The 25,088-nt window shown below is 38.9% G+C and overlaps 1 protein-coding gene across 2 annotated transcripts in view; it reads right to left on the bottom strand.

Moving 5' to 3' along the window:
• LOC131064068 (probable inactive ATP-dependent zinc metalloprotease FTSHI 1, chloroplastic) overlaps positions 1-25,088 on the bottom strand; it is a 163,938-nt gene that overhangs the window by 79,490 nt on the left and 59,360 nt on the right. For both annotated transcript variants that reach the window (XM_057998094.2, XM_057998097.2), the window contains 3 exons: positions 23,950-24,375; positions 23,758-23,811; positions 23,556-23,621 (listed from right to left, as the gene is read on the bottom strand). In XM_057998094.2, coding sequence (XP_057854077.2) covers positions 23,556-23,621; positions 23,758-23,811; positions 23,950-24,375 — 546 coding nt within the window. The remainder of the gene's footprint in view (positions 1-23,555; positions 23,622-23,757; positions 23,812-23,949; positions 24,376-25,088) is intronic.

The raw sequence follows: 25,088 nt of genomic DNA, 5'->3' as shown, positions 1-25,088 counted from the left end.
TGAGATGGTTCGGTTAACAACAGGGCTGTGAATTAGTGTGCTATGGCTGGAACAGCCATCTCTAAGCCCCTCTTACCTAACTTTCCTTCTAGAAACATTCCACAAATTGAAAATGAACCAACACAGCAAGAGTTGCAGGATCAAATATTGCAAGATTGGAGAGATTCAACTGTTGACTTTCAAGCTGAAATGTCTTTCCCTAACTATATGGATCTCAAGATGAAACATAGACCTCACAGGGGTGGTGTTGATGTGTTTTTTAGGCACATGCAAACACAGAATAAAATACCCAAAAGTATCTTATCCTCTCTCGATCAAAGTCTCTCAAATGTTGAAGATTCGCACAAGGATCACTTGAGATAACTCCAAGGTTCTTAATATATCAAGTCACGACATGTAGATAAGCACAGTTGGTCGTTCTGATTGTTGTTCCTCCAAGGGACCTTACGTTGAATAATTGAATGCTTGAATTACTGGAACTTAGATTCTCACTACTTGCTTGGAGAATAAAAAAGGGCAAAAGGCATAGGGTTTAGGAATACTACGCTACTCCTAGGAATGCAAGAGAAGAGTGAATGATTCGATGGAATCCTACTGGGCAAGGTCTCACCATCAAATCGAACAATCTGACATCGGCTCAGTGCGATCTTCTAAGGTATAATTCAAAGATGTTCAAATGATTACCATTCAAGTTAAATGCATAAGCAATGGATTTATAACAATTGAAGTTAATCTCATATAATTCCAGTTGACCAAGCAAGGCAAACTTGCAATCAGCAAGCGGCTAGTTGTATGGACTAAATGGATTCCACACAAATACATTCAACAAATTCCTCCTTTCAATCTAACCAACATGAAAGTAAATGAGAAGTAGAAACCATGGGGCTTGTTGAAATAACACATCTCACCATAACTTCAATGAAAAGAGTATCTCCATTTACAAGTCTTAACAACAATTCCTCATCCTCCTAATCTGTTCTAACTGCTTGCTATCTAAAATCTATCAAATATTCACTATTAATTCTTCTACTAGCTATTCTCCATTCTATTTGCTCTTAAATATTAACCTTTACAAATGAAGAGATTGATCTTTATATAGAGAGCTCATTACAATGGGTGGCCAGGATTAAACCGCGTCAATGGCCAAGATTTTACAATGAAACCCTAATTAGGGTTTGTTATAACAAACTCTTCTTAGCCAATGAAATGATTATAATTATTTGGACACATGTCCATCTTGATTTCTAACCAATGAGAATTGAGGTTAGGTATATAAAATAGTATTTGATGAGGCGCCATGTGTCACTTGCTCCACCATGAAATGAAGCAAGTTCATTGAACTTGGACTTGCCGATGTGGAATTCCTCTTATTGGTGGAATGATGACTAGGATGACACCTCAATTTGCACTTGTAGATTTGATAGATCGTCATGAAGGAATGTTGAGCAATATCTCTTGATACTCAACATTATTCAGTTTGCTCAAAGTGATGATGATGGGAAGCATCATTATGTTTAAACAAACTTTGATTTACTCTTTTGAAACTATCTGCTTCCTTGATCACGTTTGATGTAGACTGTGTGATGACCTTTATTGATCCTCCCTTGTTCATGATCTACTTGAAGAATGGTGCACCTAGTGTACTGTCTTTTATTCTTGGATTCCCGAAGGGAATTCAAGATTGTAAAACTTACTTTCATCAAATAAGTTGTCTCCTCCATGTTTCAGGACCTTGACTTTGATCTTTGCTTTGCATGACTAGAGCTTGATCTTGATGTTGACTTGTCCTTGATTCTGTAACGTACCCTTCTCAGTAGGAAGTAACTAGTGGTCCATTAGCCTATTCCGGAAACCTGTAGGCTAACTGGAATAAGGAATTAGGGTTTCCTATTTTGTAGAGTTCTACGACAGCAAATTGATGATGATCTAGTAGGGATTCTTCGATTCTAATTGTGGATTCCTTCTGGGTTTCTTGAGAACTTCACAGTGGTATAACATGCAGCTTATTGTGAAGTGGTTTCTGAACTTACTATTTTTAGTAAGTTGGTGACAGTTGACTGGATTTTGAGGTTTTCTAGGTTTTCCGAGCTCATTCTCAGGGTTCGACGCACATATTTTTCGAAGTTGTTTTCATGACTTACTATTTTTAGTAAGTGTCAATTCAGGCAGTACTATTTTGGGCAGTCTTGAGCAGAGCTCCAATCTAGTTCACATTAGTATTTTCTACACTTCAGTTCAGATGGTTGTTTTGGCAGCGATCAGTAATTGATTTATAATTAATTAATTAAATATTATTACTTTATCCTAAAGTTTGATATTTAATTATTTTATTGATCAATTTTGGAGGAACGACTTAGGACGGAAAAATAATATCATTTATCCTAAGTCATATTTTATTTCCCAAGTCTAGTGGGCGCCCAAAAAATGAAGTCATTTTGTATTTTATAATGTTTTCCATGATTCGAACTTGTGTACCTTGGCTAAGTTCGACTAGGAGGCTTGGAAGGTGGACGCCAAGTATGGAAGGGGTCATCAAATGAAATGAAATGAATTGTGAGGGAATTTGGCACCATTTGCATTTGAATTTCTGATTCAGAAATCTATAAATACAAGGTTGGGCACCTCATTTTGGTTATCTTGGAGAAATTATAACGTTAAGCTGCCGAAATTGTGATTGAGTTTGAGCTTCGGTGTTGTAGCTTCCTAGCTTGCATAGTTTCGTACTTGAAATACAGTACCTAGCTGATCAATGTGTTTATTGGAGAAGTTTTGTGAGAGTGTTTCCAATTTTCAGTGTGTGCGTTTCAGAATTTCAGAGTGTGGAGTGTTTTCTTGTGTTGCTGGTTTCGTGTTACTGAAGCGAAGATTTGTTCATATCTCCCTGCCTGTGTGACCACTCATTCTGGGTAGTAGCTCATTGGAAGCATATTGGTTGGGCGATTAATCTTCTGTGTGGGTGTGGTTTTACGTGTGGATTCTGGTTTTTAGCAACAAGTCGAACTTCCTTGTTGGTCGTCCCCTTTTTGGAGGTGCCTCGGATTGTGTGCCGCTCCTTGTTGACGTTTTTGGTGTGGTTTTGTGCTCCTATCTTGGGCGTCTTGTCATACCCTTCATTTGCCTATGTTGTGTGCAATTTGGAGCTGTTTTGAGGGACTTGTGAGACTTTTAGTGTTGCTGGTCCATTACTGGAGTTGCTGGCATTTTATATCAGATTTGTCTAGTTGTGTTTTAGCTTGTAATTCTCTGAGTTTTCAGTGTTTTGTTCATTGATACTTCCATAATTGAACTACTCAGCGAGTTTTGGCCAAAAACTCGCTGAGCTCGGCGAGTCCGAGTCAAAAACTCGCCCGCCTATGCCTGAAAATGCAAAACGGCAGAAAAGTTATTCATTTTGTGTTTTTTGATTGGGTTTTGGGCTGAGAAGGGTGAAGGTTGACTTGGAGTGACTTGCAAGGTGATTTGAAGTGATTTTTGAGTGATTCCAAGTGGGTTTGAAGGGGATTTTAGAGAAAAATCAGATTCCCAAGTTAGTTTTTTTTTTTTTTTCCTATGCTTTTTTAAAACATTTTGTTTATTTTTTGTTTATTTTTTGTTGAATTTAGATGAGTTAGAAATCATTCCTAAGTAGTCTTAAATCTTTTAAACTTATTTGAACAAGATTTAACACTAGTTTTGACAAGTTTTGTAGATTTTTTCACTATTTTTTTGAAGAATATCTAGTTTTCAAAACAAAATCAAACCCTAATAGTTTTTTTTTGTCTTTTTAAACTTTAAATGATGTCTAAAAGTTTTTCAAATAATTTAGATAGTTTGCTAAATTGTTTAACTAAAATGTTAACTTTTTTTTTTCACTTTGTATGTGTAGGTTAACTAAGCATTAAATATGGCAAGTCATGATTGGCCACTAGAACCATGCTCATCCGGTTATATAGGCAACCGTCCTAGAGGTGCTAGAGATAGGGCTTGGAGGTATGCATATGAGGGACCCGAACCTGGGGAAGTTATTTGCATAAAGTGTAAAAGAGTACTTCATGGAGGCATCAACCGCCTCAAATACCACCTTGCTAGCATAGACAAACATGATGCTAGAGAATGCATAGGGACCACTCCTAAAATAAAAAGAGACAGCACACCCAAGTGAGAGATTTGGTGAGAGCTGGTGTCACAAGGTTTGCAACGATTTTCTTGACGTTGCAAAGTGTCCTTGCTGCATTGACTTCTTTGAAACAAATGTTTGTGAATGGAGAATGGCTTAACTCACCTTATTCAAAGAAGCCTGAAGGAGAGGTTGTGGCATTCATAGTGTTCGACAACCAATTTGCACAAAGGGTTGCAGAGATTGTGAAGGTAACTTCAAAACTTTAATTTTTACTTATTCTTGATTCAAGTCTCTCATTATTAATTTATAAGTTCATTAATTAATCTTTTTGTAATTTGTATTTTTCAATTGTAGGTGTCAGAGCCCTTGGTTCGAGTTCTCCACTTGGTGGATGGGGATAAAACCCCAATGGGATATCTTTATTAGGCCATGGATAGGGCCAAGGAGTCTATCAAAAACTGCTACAAGGGGGATAGACTCAAATTTGATCCCATTTGGGAAATTGTTGATAGGAGGTGGAACAATCAGCTCCACCTACCCATTCATGCAGCAAGGTACTTCCTCAAACTTCGTTTTAGGTTCAAGGGTTCTTACTCAGATCTGAATGGAGAGGTCATGGAGGGCCTCAGTCCATGCATTGAGAGGATGGTACCCGATGTTTAGGAGAGAGACCTCATTGTGAGTGAGCTCCAAAATTATGAGGAAGGAAGGGGTAAGCTATTCTCTTCAGAGCTGGCTAGGAGAGGAAGAACCACTCAAACCCCAGGTATAACATTTTCCATTTGGATTTTGGGATCTAAAGTGATTAAAAAACTGATAAATTATGTTTTCTCTTTTCTCTTTGCTTTCTAACTTTTCAAATTTTTTTATTTTGCAAATGCTTGGTGGCAAAATTAGGGTGGAAACACCCCCCATCTCAAAAACTTTGCCCTCAGAGTATTATGTCATCCTTGCAGTTCATCCAATTGTGAGCACAATTGGAGCTTGTTTGAAGCAATCCACATGAAGAAGAGGAGCAAGTTAGCGTAGAAACACCTCAATGACCTTGTCTTCGTGCAATATAACCTTCGATTATGCATAAGGAAGGTAGAGGAAGTAGAAGGTGGTCCAATTGACTTGGATGATATAGATCCTTACAGTGATTGGACATCACAAGTGCAGCCTCCATTGTTTTCCGAGGGTGAGATCACTGATTTGGAGAGGCAGGCTATGGAGGAGGAGGGGGGTGGATTTGGTTTCATGCTGGATGACGTTGAGGAGGAAGAGGATGAGGACAAGGAGTCATTGCCAGTGCCACAAGAAGGTGGAGACATAGCTTTAGCATGATGGAGGATGAGCCAGCCATACCGAGCGAGGAGGCACAAACACTCACACGCCCACTGCAGACTTCTAGGACTGAACCCTCTAGATCTACCTCTCCTAAATTAACTTGTAGTTGTAGTTGTAATGATGTATTAACTTTTGGTTTTACAAAAATTATTTACTATATTGCTTTTAGGCTTCCAGCCATCAGCATTCCTCATGAGGATGCGATTTTGTAGACACTTTGCATTTAAATATATCTAGAATCAACTTGTTTCTTTTGTGTTGTCATTTATTGACGCATTGGATGCATCTTCTCATTACATTTTGCAAACAAAATGCATTTTTTTTAAATTTAAGCGTGTTTTAAGTTGCCGAGTTTTTCACCGAGTTTTTGCCGATTTTTTTTCCCAGGGGCTTGGCGAGTTTTGCCAAGTGGTGAGTAGTTCAACTTTGGATAATCCATTGTACTCATCATTGTAATTGTTGGTTAGTAGTACTAACCTCTATCGTATCTGAAGAACTTCATTGTAATTCCCACTACATAAGTGGAAGAGGTTGGCTTGGCCGCCTTCGGTGTTTGTAATTATGTTTGTAGTTCAGTCATCCCGCTGCATAAGCGGTCGAGTGATCCTTGTGTGTAACTATCCCCCCGCTGCATAAGCGGTTGAGTTGAGTTTTGTTTAGTGAAAGGTCCTCCCGCTGAAATATCACGATAGAGTGATTTGTGTTTGTATGTGTTTGGTTTCCTTGGCTGGTTTATCGCCAAGTTTCCTTGTTTTTACCCGCTAGAAAGTGGAAGGGGCTTGCTTGCCACCCAATATTGTAAGATGCATATTCAGTGTTGCTTCTAATGATCCCCTATCACTAATGCTCTCACCCTCCTAGTTTGGGCTCTCGGTGATCAAAAGGTGGAAGGGTTCCTTTTAGTTGGTTTGGATTGCATTATTCTAACCCTAACAAGTGTTTGGTGTGTTGAAAATTGTTAAAAAATTAAAAAAAAATTGATGGGGACATTACAGATTCCTTACTTAATCACCTGAAAAGCAAACAAAAGTGTGTCAAATACATAGAATACACACTAATTTCACTTACTTTCCACTTTTAAATGTCTGATTTTGCTTGCTATAGGTCTGACGCAATGCGAATTTTCAAACAATTTTGCCCTCAAAGTGGATAAAAGATGTCTTCAATTTGATCTTGAAATCTTCTCTCAACCAAAATCACTGCCTTCAAGTGAATTTTGATCAAATGAAATGATCAAAATGGTTATCAAATCACTTCCTTGGATGATGTTTTTGAAATGAACAAGAATACGCTCTTATATAGGCACTGAGGGCTATGGATGTGTCTTTTCTTTCCAATTCCCCCATAGGCCGACTTTCATCCTAAAAGAAAAACATTTTAATTTGCTCTTTGTTTGGTGAGCGCTCATCTTGGAAAGCCGACTTCTTCATTTTGCTCTCATTTTTCGATTTTTTTGCTTTGTAATCTTGGTGGAGATTTGAACTTGCTTTGCAACATTAGATCTAGGCGGCTTTTCTAGACACCTTTGCAATTTTGATTTGAGGTGGCTTTTTAAAGGACCTTTGCAACTCATCATCCTAGCGGCTTTTGATAACACCTTTGCAACCTTGGTTGGAGGCGGCATTTTGTAGCACCTTTGCAACTTTTTGATGTGGTCGGCTTTTCATGGCACCTTTGCATCTCATGATATGATCAGCTTTCCAGGGCATCTTTGCAACTTTTGATCTAGGTGGCTCTGCAAGGGACCTTTGTAATTCATTCACTTGGGCAGATTTTTGAAGTACCTTTGCACCTCGTTATCATGGCGGATTTTGGAGGGACCTTTCCAACATTTGCTTTGATCGGATATTGAAGACACCCTTGCAAGATTAGATTGAGACGGCTTTTCAAGATACCTTTGCAAGTCATCATCAAGGCGGATTTTGAAGGAACCTTTGCAATATTTACTTGAAGGCGGCTTTTCAAGATACCTTTGCAAGTCATCATCAAGGCGGATTTTGAAGGGACCTTTGCAAGTTGTCATCATGGCAGATTTTGAAGGCACCATTGCAACTTTTGACCTTTGCAACATTTGAAGACCTTTGCAGTTTGAGACTTGATCACCCAAATTAGATAGCTTTGCAATTCTCTTTCATTCGTAGCATCTTGACTTCTTCAAAGCTTCGTTTGTACAAACTTGACATTGTTAAGCTAACATTTATCAAGATCGATCTTTTGAGTAAACTCATGCCTTTGTCCAGTTTCACATCAAAACCCTAGCTCATGCCATCTCAAACCCCTAATGCCCTCTAACTTGCAAATTGGCAAACTTTTTGCATCTTGACAATCCTAGCAACTTTGCGAGTTTGACACAACCAAGTCCTTAAATTCGTCCACTCTCACAAGCAAGGGCGAACAGCTACTAAACCTATCAAGCTAAACACTAAGCAAAGCAAAAAAAAAAAAATGGGAGTCCCCATTTGCAATGGGGCAATGTGTGAAAACGTCACAAAAGGTGGTAGACCACATAATAATGATTTTTAGAAGAAGCTTAGCAAGCTAACCATTCCCTAGAATGATAGGTCTGGGAAAACTACAACTAGAGCATTACTTCAGAAGCTAGATACTTATTTTCACCTCAACCCCATGGCAGAAGATGAAGCTATTAAGTATGCAACTATTCACTTAGATGGTAGTGCTCATGAGTGGTGGCATCATGGGGTGGTCACATAGGGTTGTGATCAATTTGATTCTTATTCAGAGTTCATTGAGAGGTTGATTGATAGATTTGATAAGGACCCAAAACTTCACTTTAAGGAGTTGGCACAACTTAAGCAGTCGGTTATGTTGATTCATACATTGCTGATATCTAGAAGCTATCAGTTTTGGTAACTAACATTTCAGAGAGGAGACTGATTGTACTATTTATGGATGGATTATCAAATTTGTTGAGAGTATAGATTAAGGCAATTAGCCCACCCACACGATAGGAGGCCATCAAAATGGCTAGAGACTTAAATGCAAAAAGTAAATTCCAAACAAAAGGATTCACACATAAAAAGGATACAAATAAGTAACCTTTTCAGAAGCATTGGCCCAAAAAGGACAAAATGGATGATGAGGCTTGAAAGGAGTTGTCTATTTAAGATGAGCAAGAACTCATTTGAGCGAATGAAGACCAATTTATTTTTATGCACTTTTTGACTTTGTTTACTCGAGTAGGGTAATGCTACTTACATACAGAATAGACAGGATGTACTGCGGAACATAGAATACCAAGTACAACTATAACTTCAGGAGGCATCCTCTTCATTCTATAGAAGACATCCCAGGAGCATACTCCATGCCATGAAGTGCAATGAGCACTTGGCCATGCCTCCTAACCATCATGAGTCACGATGAGTGCCATGTTGCCAACATAGCTGTGGTCTCCACAATGGGTCATCCTTAAGATACGAAGCAACGAAGGAGCTCCCCCTCGCAATCCATTTGCATGAATGCAAGGATCTTTTCAGCTTTAGTGACCACTAAAGGGGCAAAACCAATATCCAATCTACAAGACAACTCTACAACTTCATGCATAACCAAGGTCATATCCTCCAACTCTGCCATGTATCTCTACACCATGCCAAACACATCATGGGGGTCTAGTCTAGAAATTTGTATACGCATCCCCTTACTCTCGTCCTCACTGGAGGAGTCAACTGAACCCTCGCCTTTTGGAGTCACGACCTTTTCAGGCCAAGAAGTGGTAGCACCCTTCTTGTGCAACTCTTGAGGCTCACTTGACTAATTAGCCATGGCCTCAGTGGATGCCTCTATGACGAGAACTGCCTCTACTACTGGTATACCCTACTCTGCTTCCCCTACAAGTGCTAACTTTTCTACAACTCTTGTGTCAACTGCAAGCTACTCTACTTCACCTGCTTCAACTTCAACTACTAGGTGCTCTATTTCCCCTACCTCAACTACTAGAGAATACAAGTTCTCGTCCAATGAACTTGATGGTGGCAGTGGTGGGGGGCCTAGTGACACTTTGATTGCTTAGCCAGCTATCCACCCCGGTTGCTCCAGCTCCTTCCTCAGAACCTAATGGTGTCATTTCAGCAGCAACTATCAATGGAGCAGCAATATCAATGAGGCAACAATTGGCATCACGTCGACGACAACTGCTATTGGTGTCATGACTAGTGCCACTTTGGCAACAATGGCTACTGGTGTCATTACTAAAACTCCTTCAGCATGTGAAGAAACTCCCATTGGCAAGAGTGTCGAGAGTGTGGCAGATGAGAGTATGACAAGTGAGAATGTGATTCCCACAACAAGAGTCCTAGTTGAAGGCATTTCTAGGGGTTGTGTATTCAATAGATGACAATACTGCAATAGCTGAACACTTGCCACAATCTTCCTAGCGCTTCCTTTTCCTTAGTGGTTGCATTGTTGGTGGAACGACCTCCTCCCCAGCCACCTGAACTCCCAAATTAGCCCAATAGAATATTGTTGGCCACCCTAGTTCCAACTGTCTGATAGGCTATAGTCTCCCTCATTTGTCCGGATGCACCTGCCAATGAATCGCATCCAGAAGTAACCCAATGGCATGTTGGGTCATGTAAAAGGCTTTGTGCCCTAAACTCAGAAAGTCATGGATTTTCTCAAACAGCCCTCTTACCCAATTATAAACTTTTCCCACACTAAGTTGAATCATAAAATCAATCATCCAAAAGGCAACATCGAAAGCATGACTAGCACCTATCAATCGACACTTGAGGAGGTCCAATAAGCACTTCCACTCTATCGTGGCCAAAAAGTTATTCTTGAGTCCTCTATTTCCCCTTGAGCCCCATATGCCATCACACTCCTATGTCAAATCTTGCTTGAACACTCGCTTGATGAGTGCCTCTTTGTGTTGTGGGCTCACCTTGGTGGATTTCCCCATGTAGCTCTGCATTGAAGGTTGTAACGTCGTAAATTGCACCCCATGCAATTCCACGTCACATAAGCGCCTTCGCTTTAAGCTGATTGGAATCATTCATTGCTTGTTGATCCTTTTGTCCATGTGGATTGCCTTGTCAGCTTAGAATTTGGCTTCCTATCGAACAAGACGACCGATTGACCAATGGACTCTAGCGCCCCACAGAGATGTTCGTGCACCGCAGTGGCGTCCTGCAAATAAGTCAATCTGCAGGTGGTCGTTTGAGCGTTACGCCTACACCCAAAAGAGTTCATAACACCTTTGTCTACGGCCACCAACATTGAGTTTCTTCTTGGGGTCTATATCTCATGCATTTTGGGATGTTTTGGGGACTTCTTGATCATTTGACGAATTTCCAAGCTCTTGCCATATCTTCTACTTGCCATCACTGGAACTAGAACTTGTGCTCTCAATAATGAATAATGACCTTTCAAAACTACGTGGACTTTATTTGTTGTAATTATTTTCACCCAACAACCGTCCATACGGCCTAAATTTTATCCCCTTGTCTCGCCTGGCAGCTTCTTCTTTTCTCACATTTGAGTCATTAGATTCTTCACTATATGGTCTATCAACTTTTCTCACATACAAGTTGATAAATTCCCATCATACGACCAATCTTGTTCCCTTGGTTTGATGATTTCTCCACCGCATGGCCTACTGACATCTTGTTTTCTCCCACGCTAGATCCCTCATTTATCATACATCTCATTTTCTATATTGGACAGCCTTCTCAATTCCCTCCCATACTACCACAAATGCTTCTCGTATGGCCTCCTTAGTTCATGCTCATTTCGTACGCAATCAATTCTCTATCGTACATTTTGGTACAACTTCAACTGGATCCAGTACAAACTATGTTGTTTGTCGTGTATTTTGATGTCATATGAGGGTCTTTGTTTGTCATACAGCATCCCTCCTTCGACATACAATGGCTTTGTGCCATACGGTATCCTAGCTTTGCCATATAGTGTCTTGGCGACGTGCAGTGATTTCTTCAACTTTCCTGTTATAAATTGTCGAGCTTCTCTCATCCAAACCTTTCTCTTCGACCTCTTCGGCAAAACAATTCAACCATATGCCAAGATATAAGTGCCTTTGCTTACTAAGTTTTGCCACTTATCTTTATTTTTTCCTTCCTATTTTATTTTTTCAATTTTCCTTTATTTAAAGGTCTTTATTTGGATTTTACCTCCCTTTGCCACTTTAAAACATATTTTAATTTTTGTGTGCCAATTATTTCTTTAACAATCCCAATAATAATCTTTATTTCTTGCATTTCCATACCATTTGCCAATTTCAACATTTTAATAAACATTATTTTTCTCTACCATTTACTAATTCTTTTTTTTTTAAATTTTAATTTTTTCAAGCTTATTGCTCCATGAAAATGTTCTCTTCGATTTTTTTATTTTTTATTTTTGCAAAATTCCACTTGTTTCCTTCGCTTTTATTTTTTGTATTATGTTCTTTCCATTGTCCTCATTACCAATCTTTCTCTTTGTGTTCTTCTATACCCATCTAATGATCTGACTTTTACCTGAGAGGCACACCACCACCAACACGTGTTTGGCAATGTCTTGTAACAGTCATTTGCAAAGTATCAACATATTTCGAATCAAAACTCTTATAACCAACGGAGCAAGCCCCATAGCATCCATCGACATATCGCCCTTCTTACTGTTGGTACCATGTCGCTTCTACATTATTATCTCTGTTGGCCTAGCTGGATTTGGTATGACTCGCCAGAGTGAGTTTGATGTTGGTAGTGGCAAAGGTTCAATATTATTGTTATCACAAAAGCTTGCACCCTTGCTGAGCTACCAACTCAGCAACCTTGTGAAACATGGAAACAACCCCGAAGTGTGGGACCTTGCGCAAGGGGGTTGAATCTCCGAAGAAGGCCGGCTTCCTTTTCAATCCAGGTGCAGGTGTTGAACCAACTCAACACTTCAAAACTTACTCCTAAGCTTATCCTAACAACTTGCAGAGGTAAAGGGAAGAGAGAAATGCTTAAAATAAAAGGGGGTGATGCACCAAGAAGAGGTTGTTTCTCGAAATGACACAAAGAATCAACTGAAATACCCAGTAGATGCACAAACTTCAGCTATATGAGTGACCCCAACGCATGTATGGAGGCTAGAATTTGTTGAATGTCAAAGGGGAGGAGATTTCCCACAAGTCACACTCAGAAACAAGTAAACACGGCATATATGAGAGAAGAGCCACAAAACATACACCTATGATGAAGGTAAGGAAACATACACAACATACATAAGTTGAAGGAAGGCAAGAATGGTGATTTCAATTCATTATAAGGCTAATGGTCAAACTTACAGTTGCAGAAATGCAAGATAAATACAAGAGAAGTTAAAGAGAATAGATTAGCTCAAGCCAACAGGGAGAGAACTCTTTAAAATGAGGCTTAATAGCCTTTATATAGAAAATTGGTTACAAGAGTGATCATGACCTCTGTGTGTGCAGGGAAATGTCAGTCTGGGAGTGTAGGGAAGTGCATGCACTTGACTTATGTACATGCAAGCAACCTGGCCATACCCTGAAAATGCAACCCTGAGAAGAGTGGATTGACTGACCTTCCAAAGTCAGAGCATGCAGACATGACATAAGATACCACAACAAGCATGGCCTTGTACCTCTCTTGATGGAAATCCTGCCAAAAACATTAAATGCACCCTTGTGGTTCCACAAAAGAAGGTGCATAAGTCACAAAAGTCGTCAGGGCATTTAAAGATTTGAGTGTTGATTACGCCATCCAGAAGTGTTGCAAGCTGGAAGGAAGCCCGAGGACTTCGGAAACTCGGGTTCCCGAAGTGGGGAAGACAAGGAAGGAACTTCAGAACCTCGGGGTTCCGGAATTCCGAGGAAGGGGGAGACAACCTCGGAACCTCGGGGTTCCGGAGTTCCGGGAAAGGGAAGAAGAGACTAAGGAAAAGGAAAAGGGGAGACCTAGCAAAGGAACTTCGCAACCTCGGGGTTCTGGAGTTCCAGGGAATTGAAAAAGGGCTAAGGAAGGAACTTCGGAAACTTGGAGTTCCAGAGTTCCGGAGAAGACGGAAAGGCAGCAAGGAAGGGACTTCGAACCTCAGGGTTCCGGAGTTCCGGAGAACAGAGAAAAGGCAAGGAGGGAAGGAACTTTGGAACCTCAGGGTTCTAGAGTTCCGAAGAAGGCAAGGGAAAGGAACTTTGGAACCTTGGGGTTCCGGAGTTCCGAGGAACTAAAGAGGAGGAAGGAAAGGGAGGAACTTTGGAACCTCGGGGTTCTGGAGTTCCAGGGAAGGGAAAAAAGCTAAGGAAAGGAACTTCGGAACCTTGAGGTTCCAGAGTTTTGAGGAAGGGAAGAAGGCTAAGGAGGGAACTTCGAGACCTCGGGGTTTCGGAGTTCCGGGGAACTTCCTCCAAACGAGACAACACTTCACACTTCATAATTCTATTGCTTTTCTCCTTGATCAACTGGGGCAGCACTGGTCCATGGATCATATCTCTGATCGGTTCTCACTGATGGACCAAGGGTGTCATAAAATGACAACAATTATTTTCCATGCAATATTTGATGATATCTTCATTATGCCCATCCCACTCACAAATGAACCAGTCATCCGCCTTTATGATTGTTTTTAAACATGGGCCAATCTTCTCCCCCTATTCATCCAAATCAATCTCCTCTTCAAGGTCCTATTATGTTCTTTCCATTGTCCTTGTTACCAATCTTTCTCTTTGTTCTTCTATACCCATCTAACGATCTGACTTTTAACTCAAAGGCATACCACCACCAACACATGTTTGGCAATGTCTTGTACCAATCATTTTCACAAGTATCAACATATTCCAAATCAAAAATCTTATAACCAACGAGGCAAACCCCATAGCATCCATCGACATTGCCCTTCTTATTGTTGGTACTGGGTCACTTCTATGTCATTAATCTCCGTTGGCCCAACTGGATTTGGTATGACTCGCCAGAGTGAGTTTGATGTTGGTAATGGTAAGAGGTTAAATATTATTTTCCATGCAATATTTGATGATATCTTCATTCCATCCCACTCACAAATGAACCAGTCGTCCACCTTCATGATTGCTTTTAAACATGGGCCAATTTTCTACCCCTATTCATGCAGATCAATCTCCTCTTCAAGGTCCTATTCTGGTTTCGCATCTTTTGTGGCTTGGTCCTCTCTTTTTCTAAGCTTCTTTGACTATGTAAGATGCTAGGTATCCTTGGCACATGCCTTCATAAGGTGCAATCCATCTCTAATAGCCAACCATACGTCTCCATAATGCGGGTGTGCCAAAAAAAGCATTTGTTAGATGTTAGTGAATTCGTGGCACCACAACGCCTTCAACGTGCTTCCTCACCAATTATTCCTCGACCAATTTCTTGTCACTTGCCTCTGCCCAATCTTCTTTTGGTACAACCCTTTGTTTTGTTATCACCGAATCTTCCTCTGATACCTCATCCCTTCATAATGTCCATCCTCTTGTTGCGTATCCCAACATAATGATTCCCACGATCAGTCCTCTTCTCTCCTAAAAAACCTTGAGAGCTTTGATCCATTGATGGGGTCTAGTATGGCTGTATCATCCAAGGTTGCCAACTTGACTACATTCTTGCCAACCTCCCTAATTTTATAGGGACCCAGCCACCAAACTTCTAACTTCTCAGGCTTGATTCCGTTACGACTATTATATTTCAGCACCAACTGCCCTAGCCGGAAGTTCATTTACCGAAGGTGTTTGTCGTGCCAAAACTTTCGTCAATGTTGCATGGTCTTAGTGGCCCACTGTGCCATTATCCTTTGCTTGTCCAACTTGTTGAGAGCGAAGAGTTGTTCCTTCAAGCTCTTAGTGTCGCCAAGCCAGTTCTCCACAAAAATTCTCAAGCTCAAAACCATGTATTCGATGGGGACCACTTCTTCCTGCACATATATCAATTGGAATGATGTGTGACCCATTGTCACCTTGTAGGTAGGCCCATAGAATGGCTGGCGGTCTTTCTTTCCAATCCTCATCCTCGACCCTGCACAATTTGTAAATGATGGAGACCAAGTACCTTGTTTGTTGACTCTGCCTGGCCATTTGTAAGGAGCAAGTAGCTGAGGTGGCACCCAGTCATCACCAACTCACCTTCACACATCATTCCAAGTCAAGGCATCCAGATTCAATGCACATAACTCATCCATCAAGGAGGATAACTACCACATGTGGAGGCACAAAGTTCGATGTACCTAACCTCATCATTCATTCGTCAATCATTCAAGGATGGGCATGTGTCCTAAAAATGTAATTTTATCATTGGTATAGCATTAAATGCTATGTAATGGGTGTAACCAACCCTACTTAGGGTTTTCATCTTGTAATCTCGACAAGATGAGTTGTGGGTGAGAACAAGAGGAAGGGCAAGTCTTCATCAATCAATTGTTCAATTTATTTGTCAAGCATTCAAGGTAAGCCATGGGCCTCTTCTTCCTTTAACGACTACATTATCCATTCGTCTATTGTCCCAAATTTCTAGTTCTTCTACTACCAAGAGTGAACTGTGGGTGAGAGCAAGAGGTGTTAGCTTCAGATTTGTCATTGATGTCTACAGTAGTCCTTGCTGTCAGAAAGATCAATTTGCAGATTGTTGGTTTCAGAATTATTTGCTGATAAAATGAAGCTCTGATATATTGATACATAATGAAGATTGAAATACTGGTATTCATAATGGTTGTTTGGTTTTTGGATATGCACAGTATACGTTTACATACCTGAGCATTGTATAGTGATTGGATCTGCACAGCAAGTTCAATCTGCTATTGGTTTTTCTCAGTTATCTTTCCTGTTTGCAGCGATATTATCATCATATCAAATTTCCTCCTAATTTGTTAAAGGGTCTTTCCAGACGTTATAAAGAGAAGCTTTATAACCACATTATTTCTATCGGGTTTTAGTTAAGGATGATTGATTCGATTAATGTTTGTAAGCAGTTTGGGGTGGTTATGTTTTAAGTAACTTAATTATATTTGCTCTCTCTTTTGTTCGATTAGAACTAAAATGAATTTAGTTTGGAAGAAACTAATTGTCAGTTGTTAGTTGACAACTGTCAACTAATCTCAAATCGGTGATAACTAATAACCAAATTGCAACCGATTAGATGAGTGTTTTTATAAAAACTTGTGGCATTTGGAGAAAAGTGTGATGGAATTTAACGAAGAAAAATGATATTGTGATCAACATATTTTGAGATACACAAGTTATATCTGAAGTTTGATGATGATACAAGTTTTGTATTATGGAGACAAAAGATTATTCACAGATGAATGTTTCAGAAATATTGTGCAACCTGTGTTCGAATCAATCCACTACAAATTCAGATTAACATTGCAGGTGATAAGGAAACATATTCTTTGTCTCAGATCTATGTGTTTGTTAATTTTCAGAATAAAGATATTTTCAGGTTGAACAGGTTAGATAACTTCTGGAAAGGATTGAATCTGTTAATGTTTGTTCTGAGAGTCATTTGCAGATTACAGATTGGTGTTCTGAGGATTATTTGCAGATTACAGATTGACGTTCTGGGAATTATTTGCATGCTTTGCACTATTCACAGTAATATGCAGATTGCAGATACTAAGACATTTGATGTTGGATATTTTATTTGTCACTGAAGTTTGTTTCTACTTTACAGAAAATATTTCTTTTACACTGTCAAAATAAATATATCTGAACTGTATCAAATCTATTATACAATTGGATTATGTTTGAGAATTAAATTGGAGGGCTGGTGTCTTTGTAAGATCTTTTTGTTGGATTTGATATCTGAGTTGGTACTCAGATCAGTCAATTGTAACAGCAGATGAGTTGGTGCTCAAAAGAGTTCAGTGATTTTATTGGGTTGGTGCCCAAAGACTGACTGGATTGGTGTCCAAAGGATTGTAATTTTTCAACTGTGAGGCCAGATTAGGACAGTAGATCCTAGTGGCATTTCTCACCGTGGTTTTCCCACATTGGGTTTCCACGTAAAAATCTTGTGTTGAATATTTTTGTGGTTACATCTTTTTCAGTTTCAGTTTGCTATATCTTTCATATTTCAGTTTGCAACTGATAAAAATTTTTATTTAAAGATATTAAAGATCTTAGTCTACTACTGATTCACCCCCCCTCTCAGTAGTAGGTAAGTGTTCTACAAGAGGAAGGGCAAGTCCTCATCAATCAAATGTTCAACTTATTCATAAAGTATTCAAGGTAAGCCATGGGCCTCTTCCTTTAACAACTACATTATCCATTTGTCTATTGTCCCAAGTTTCTAGTTTGTCTATTAAGCAAGAGTAAACTGTGGGTGAGAACAAGAGGAAGGGAAGTCTTCATTGTTCAACTTATTCATCAAGCATTCAAGGTAAGCCATGGGCCTCCTCCTTTAACAACTACATTATAAATTCATCTATTGTCCCAAGTTTCCAGTTCTTCTATTGCCAAGAGGAACTAATCTACTTATAGCTTCATCAACTCTATTAACAAGTACAAGCTTGCCTCTAGGAGGGTGGTGAAGCTTGTAGTTGTACATTATAGATTGTGTCTCATTGATCACAACATCCTTAAATACAAGGAGAATCCAGCAGCCCAATGGGATATAGTCTGTGCCAAAAGGATGTTGAATTTCTATTGGTTGAATTTGAAATTGGTTGGCTGGCTACAGCTAAACCTAATTAGGGTTTTAATCTTAGCCTTCCATTTCAGGGCAATGTTGGCCCTCTATTTTATTTTGGAACTCTATAGCCAGCTAACCCTAATTAGGGTTTTAATCTTAGCCTTCCATTTCAGGGCAATGTTGGCCCTCTATTTTATTTTGGAACTCTATAGCCAGCTAACCCTAATTAGGGTTTTAATCTTAGCCTTCCATTTCAGGGCAATGTTGGCCCTCTATTTTATTTTGGAACTCTATATAAGCTGCCATTTTTTATTTTGTAATAGGAGAGACTTGAACAATTGTTGCCATTTTGCTACTGGATTAATAAAGACATTGAAGTGTGGTGTTTTCTATTCAATCTTTGGAGCATTTACATGGATATTCATCTTCTCAATTCAAATTTGAAATTTATTTTAATCATCTTAGTTGAATGATAGAACGTTGTATATGATTTATGGTGAAACTCATATATCCATACTACCAGCAATTTGCTGATTGTAAATTTTCCTTGTGTGGTCAACTGGAATTCTTGAATGAGCTTAAGTTCAATTATTATTCAATCATTGATATGCATTCGAATGATGGTGTCTATGTTTGATTGTAATTTGTTTGGAGCATTTGCATGGATACTCATAATTTATTTAATTCATCTTAGTTGAATGACAGAACGTTGTGTATGATTTATGGTGAAACTCATACATCCATACCACTAGCAATTTGCTGATTGTAAATTTGCCTTGTGTGGTCAACTGGAATTCTTGAATAAGCTTAAGTTCAATTATTATTCAATCATTGATATGCATTCAAATGATGGTGTCTATGTTTGATTATAATTTAAAACTTATTCAATTTCCTTACAAGATTGCATTAGCCTTTGTGGAGTTGTTCTTGTATGTCAAAGCAAAGACTAGTAGAGTTTCATCAACCGTCATCCTTCATCCTTGCATTCTTAGGCATAGATTAGTATTTCTCAACCTTTCAACTTTTGCATTTTTTTATCAAACATCTAGAAGTAGTAGCAAGTCGGAGAGCTATATTGCATATCATTGGAAAAGTATTCCTTGAAACCAAATTGATAACTTCTCAGGAAGCATATACGTAAGGCTCCTTGGATTACCAGCAATCACATCAACAAATTGAGCTATCTACACGTCAAGACTTGACTATAGAAACCTTGGAGTCGTCTTGGTTGATCATATCACTTAGCATCCAATAGATTTTGATCAAGAGAGGATAGAATACTTTTGGTATTTTATTTTGTGTTCGATTGTGCTAAAAATAGGGTGCAGATGATAGAGCATATAGGGGAAAACTTGCTTGTAGTTCCATCAAGAACTGCAAGCACGTTGCCTAAAGTCAAGAAATTCAAGTCTTCACTATACATGACCTAAAGAGGTGAAAATCATGAGAATTTGCCTAAGTAAAATCCAACTCCCTCATTTCTTGTGTAAACTTATGCAAGGCCATGCTTCCTATACGCCCAAGGCAAAGGGGTAGCTTCATGTTAGGTAATGCAAGTAAACCCATTAGGTGTGTGCCCCTTCCTTCCATGATTTGTTTTGAACTTGCAAGTCTACCTTCCAAATGCACCCACTTCTCTTTGAGCACAACAAGCATCTAAATCCCGATGTGCATATGCATGTCTAAATCCCGCCCTCTTTGTAGTGCAAGGACACCCCTAATATGCGCTCTAGGTGTGGTGAGAAATCAGAGATAAAATTTGATTAAGTAAAATTTGACCCCCCTTGGGCGTGTATGAATTTATGCAAGGACCCCTTCCAAATCCGCCATGCAATGGAGGGTCTCAAACCCACTAGCAAGATCATCATCATGATGCACTCTAGAGGAGAGAGTGGGAGGAATACAAGTTGGTTAAGTGTAACCCCAAGGAGGAGGGAATCGTTCACCATCATAAAGACCTTCAAAGTGTGCTTCAAGACCACATGGTGCATATAACTTAGTAAAATCTGCTCCATCCAATTGTGCAAGGTAGGGTGCTAAATGCGCTCTAGGGAAAGGTAGCCTCCTTTATGTACTCATAATTATGCAATCCTTGATCTTATTTGCGCTCAGCAAGGATGAAGAATCGTACTTCCACACCTGAAAATCAGACTCTACAACATCATAATCAAGCCTTGGAAGATAGAGGATCACACCTAAAGCATGAAATCAGTTTATAATCCTAAAACTCAGGTCTAATTCACATTTACAGAGCAGATTAATGATTGAATTTGATGTTGTCTCATTGAAGGGGAGCGCTCAGCACTTATTACATTTGTTTTCGTTTGCTAGCTGACTTGTCTTTGAAGCTCACTCATGTGTCACTTTGTGCAAGCACGCTTCTGATATGCGCTCAAGACTTGCAAGGTGTTCATGTCTATCTCTCACCTGCACTTAAAGGTTAAGTATATAATAATTTAATGTTGGTAAATGATCTCCAAGGTTTGTGCAAAGGCAGGTCTGTTATGTGCTCCATCTTTGTGCATACATAGGCACCAAATCCGCTCCACTTCCTTTGTGCACCTGAGCTTCCCATATGCCCTCATGTTTTTGCAAGGTAAGACCCCAAGTGCGCTCTCTCAATTTTGTACCTAAGACACCTCCAAATGCGCTCTTGCATAGGATGTGGTGCAAACAGGGTTCATAAACCTGTGCGCATGTACACCTCATATATGCTCATTTCTATACACAAGTCCCTTTCAAATGCGCTTTGCAAGCTTAACTCGCATATGCACTATAGAGGGAAGGAACTTCTTAAATTCTTAAGTGATAAAACCTTCAAGGAAAGATCAATTTTGTGCAACAGAAAGTAGAAATCCAGCCACATCAAGCTCTTGTGCAGATGAACCCTAGAAATGTGCTCAAGGAGGGAGAACGGGAAGAATTTTGAGTCCAGGTTTTGTGCATAACAACATGCTAAAACCGCTCTGCACGGAAGACATCCAAATGCGCTCCAATAACCTTATACATCAAACCCTTTCATATGTGCTCAGATCTAGACAACAAAACTCAGACCTTGAAGGGGCTAGAAGCTTAGAATTCTGACCTAGAAGCATGACTCAGACCTTCGAACTCAGAAACCAGGTCCTAATACATGAAAATCAGACCTAAGTCGTGAGGATTGGAAGTCAAACCATAGAGCTTAAACTCAGACTCAATCTTAATATGCAATCAAAGGAAATCAATGCATGCTAAAGCCATGCATCTCGATACCTCAAATGCGCTCTATATGGAGTTGTATAGGGCTTAAAGGTTTGAAAGTTATATGTGAAGATTTAATGTTATTTAATGTTTTAGTTCATGATTTGATTGTTTTGTAGGATCAAGGCTTGGAACAAGGGCAATGCAAGAAAGAGAATTAAGACATTCAAAGGAGGGTAGCATCAAGATCTACAACATTATGGAGAAGATCTCAAGGCGTCAAAGATAGAGAAATCACACTTACACATGCAAGGAGGAGATCAGCATCAACATGAAGGACTTAAGCAAGGGTAATTTCACCACGTGAAAAGATGATCAAGATAAGTTGCACAATGGAGATGGACTTGAATTTCCTTCGGAAATCCAAGATCCAAAGGGATGATACTTCAAGGGTGACTCGTCTATATAGGGAAGGATCAATGACGGATTCTACATCAAGATAGGCCATATGAAGGGCATCAGTTACACATGCAGGTACCCCACATGATGGTGAGGAATTCAAGACTAAGCGAGAATCAATGTAGGCTTTAAATAGCAAATACTACATAGGTGCAAGGTTCTTAAGCAAAAAAGATAAACTTGCACATGGTGATCAAGCCTAAGTATCACAACATCAAGACAATCATCATTAAGCATCATAGGCGTTATCACATTTTAAAGACCAAGGAATCAAGAGGTAGGATGTTCAAGGTGCAATGCTAAATAAGCTCAGGGACAAAATTTCCAAGTTAGAAGGTTGAAATCGTGCATGCGTGATCAAGCAGATAGATTCAAAAGAGTTAAGCAAAGTTAGATACTTGACCACTTAGATGATACAATTTGGGAATAAGTCCCATCATCTACATGGTGTAAGTTGAGGTGGCACCTAGTTATCATCAACCCAATCAAATTCTTCCAAGTCAGCACGTCTAAATACATTGAACCTAACTCATCCACAAGTGGAGCAAGTGACACATTGCACTTCATCCAATATTGTTTCACATACCTAACCTATTTTCTCATTGGTTAGAATTCAAAGGACATGTGTCCAGTGTATTGTAATTTTATCATTGGCCAAGAAGGAGTTTGTTGTAACAAAACCTATTTAGGGTTTTATTAATAAATCTCGGGTGTTGATCTTGAGTCAATCTAAGTCTTTGAAATGTAATGGGACCTCTATATAATGCTCAATCTTTTCAATTTAAAGATTAATGGTTGATAGATCGTTAGTAGTTCTTAGTTAGTAGTTAGAAGTAGCAGTAGAGTAGGAGGAGGAAGCTTGAAATTGTTGCCAAGTTATGTTGAAATCAATTCAATACTTTCATTTAAGTTATGGTGGATGTATGTGTTGTGTTTCTACATTTTGCTGGTTCCTTGTTACTTCTCAAGATTAATTAGAGTTCATTGATCATGGTGGATGCTTAAGAAGATATTGTGATGAATTTTTTGGTTCACGCTTTTGTGGTTTGCTGATTGTAAGCTACAACGTAAAGTTAGCCTAAGCCTAATCATTTTGCTAAGTTCGATTGTGGATACTTGTTCAAGTTGCACCAACATTGGGTATTTGAGTGATGTATTTGTAATGTGAAAATCTTCCGTTTCCTTAGAAGATTGCATCAATCTTGTGTAGTTGTTAACATCATGACGAAGCAGCGCTTGATTTGATGGAATTTGTCTATCTAAGTATCATCCATTGTCATCATTATTCTTAGGATTAGATTAGACCCCTTAACCCTCTCCTTTTGCCTTTTATTTTCCAAAGTTGGAGTCTATGTTCCAACAGAGTTCATAAACGTAAGTCCCCTTGTGATTCCAGCAATATCACATCATATTCACCAATTATATCCTGAGATTAAAGTTGATGGTTTGCATTATAAGCCTTGGAGTCATCTCACTTGATCATATTATTTAGCATGTGAGGTTTCTTTGTTCAAGAGAGGATAGAATACTTAGTATTTTATTATGTGTTTGAGAAGTCCTAAAAAACACATCAACAGGATTGTTATTCCTTATACATTTTTATAACTAATTTTCAGATATTATATATTTCATATTTGCACTGTTGACCCACGCTGCCCCCAAACCTAGACACTTGATCCACCCATCCATGAAACCCATTCCCCCCATTTTCCAATTCTTGAATCAACACCAATTCTTACTGATGAGACTAAATATCAGAGACAGAAAACCACAAACTTATTCAATGGATGAATATTTACATAAAATGTAAAAAATGATGAGCTTTTAATATTTGCTTCATTGTTTTATCATTAAAAGCATTGAAATTTTCCAAAACAACAGAAAAAACTTACTTCTTGCAACTCTAAAACCGCATTATCAATGCCTGCAACATCTTTAAACATAACTCCAGTTGTTCCCTGGAAAAGTAAAAGTTATATATGTGACTAAATGACATACCTACCAAATTCATTGCATTTGTCTAAAACAAAATCACAAGAAATCGAAAGCATAGATTCCCCATCCTAATTTCACAAATAATATGAAATAACTTACCTCTACCCGGGCTTGAGGTTTAGATTGTGCAAACTCGAGAGCTGTCCATATATCCTGCAGGAAGGTAATGGTAACCGGTGATATTTTGTTTGCTTAATGACAAAATTTTGTCAATCAGATAAAAAGATTGAATGAAAAACCATACTACATAAGCATCCAGCTATATTTAGAAACAAAAATGGAAAAGCTTACCCAATTCTTCATGTCCCTTGGCCTCCTAATAAGAGTGAATCTTATGATAGCAGTCATGGCTGCAACAACAAATATCATAATTCCTGCTGTCTGCATCATTGACTTAAAATCACTTGTAAAAATGTAACTAACAACAGCAAACAGACGCTTAAGTCCCAAAAACAAAATGTACAAGGGTGTTTGCAAAACTCTTCCAAGAATACTGGCAACAAACACCACTACAGAAATTACAAGTGGAAGTATAGTATATATAGAAAGAACAGCCACAAGGCTTGTGACTGAATAAACCATTGCTGATAGAAGGCCTCCTGCTGCAAAGGCAAAAGCAGTTATCACACTTGTTAACATAGTGAGTTCAACCATCAGTCTGCTTGAGATAGAGGATCCCACAGGATGAGGCATTGCAGGGGGAGGCACTACATAAGGCTGCAAATCATAAACAAAACAATAAGAACATGAAATTAAAGTAATAGTTGAAAATAAAAATCATACAGAAAATAACATACATGACTATTGTTCATCCAGTATTGACTGATACATTCAGATCCTAAAAGTCTTCATCATTTACTTTGATCATACACCAACAGAAGAATGACAAATATAACCATAAGAGTGTGTATGGTAACACATAGGACTAGTTTGATTAAGCACATTCAACAAAGTATCAAAATTTATCAAGTAATAGAAATTTGAGTCAACGAGGTCCTTGGACCCACACAGCTCTTGCAAGGCAGTGTCTCCATGCAAACAAAAATAAGTATGGAACAGTATAGAAAAACAGTCTACAAAACCTGAAGTGATTAATTTTATTTCTTTGTCAATTACATTCTATGGCTTTGGAAGATCCACAGTATCTTGTCCTGATTGAACTTAGGCAATGCCTAATCAATCATTCATTGCACAAATGTGTCTGTTGACCCATTTTGTTCTCACACCATTTTACTTTATAGTTCTCCAGAAGATTCCCAGAGGATCTCTACCACTACTGGGAACAGATTAGTGACAATAACATTGTAATCAAGTGTCAGGAAGCTTGTCAAACTAAATAAGAAGTTGAGGCCGTCTTCTTCACTTCTAAGGTTGAGAGATTCATGGTAACCCTCCCAGGTGTAATCAAAGCAAATCCAGTGGAGATCAAC

This window comes from Cryptomeria japonica, chromosome 5 (assembly GCF_030272615.1).
Source record: "Cryptomeria japonica chromosome 5, Sugi_1.0, whole genome shotgun sequence".
Taxonomy (NCBI): domain Eukaryota; kingdom Viridiplantae; phylum Streptophyta; class Pinopsida; order Cupressales; family Cupressaceae; genus Cryptomeria; species Cryptomeria japonica.
The sequence above is the reverse complement of the archived record's forward strand: the minus strand, read 5'-3'. Positions and strand labels throughout refer to the sequence as shown.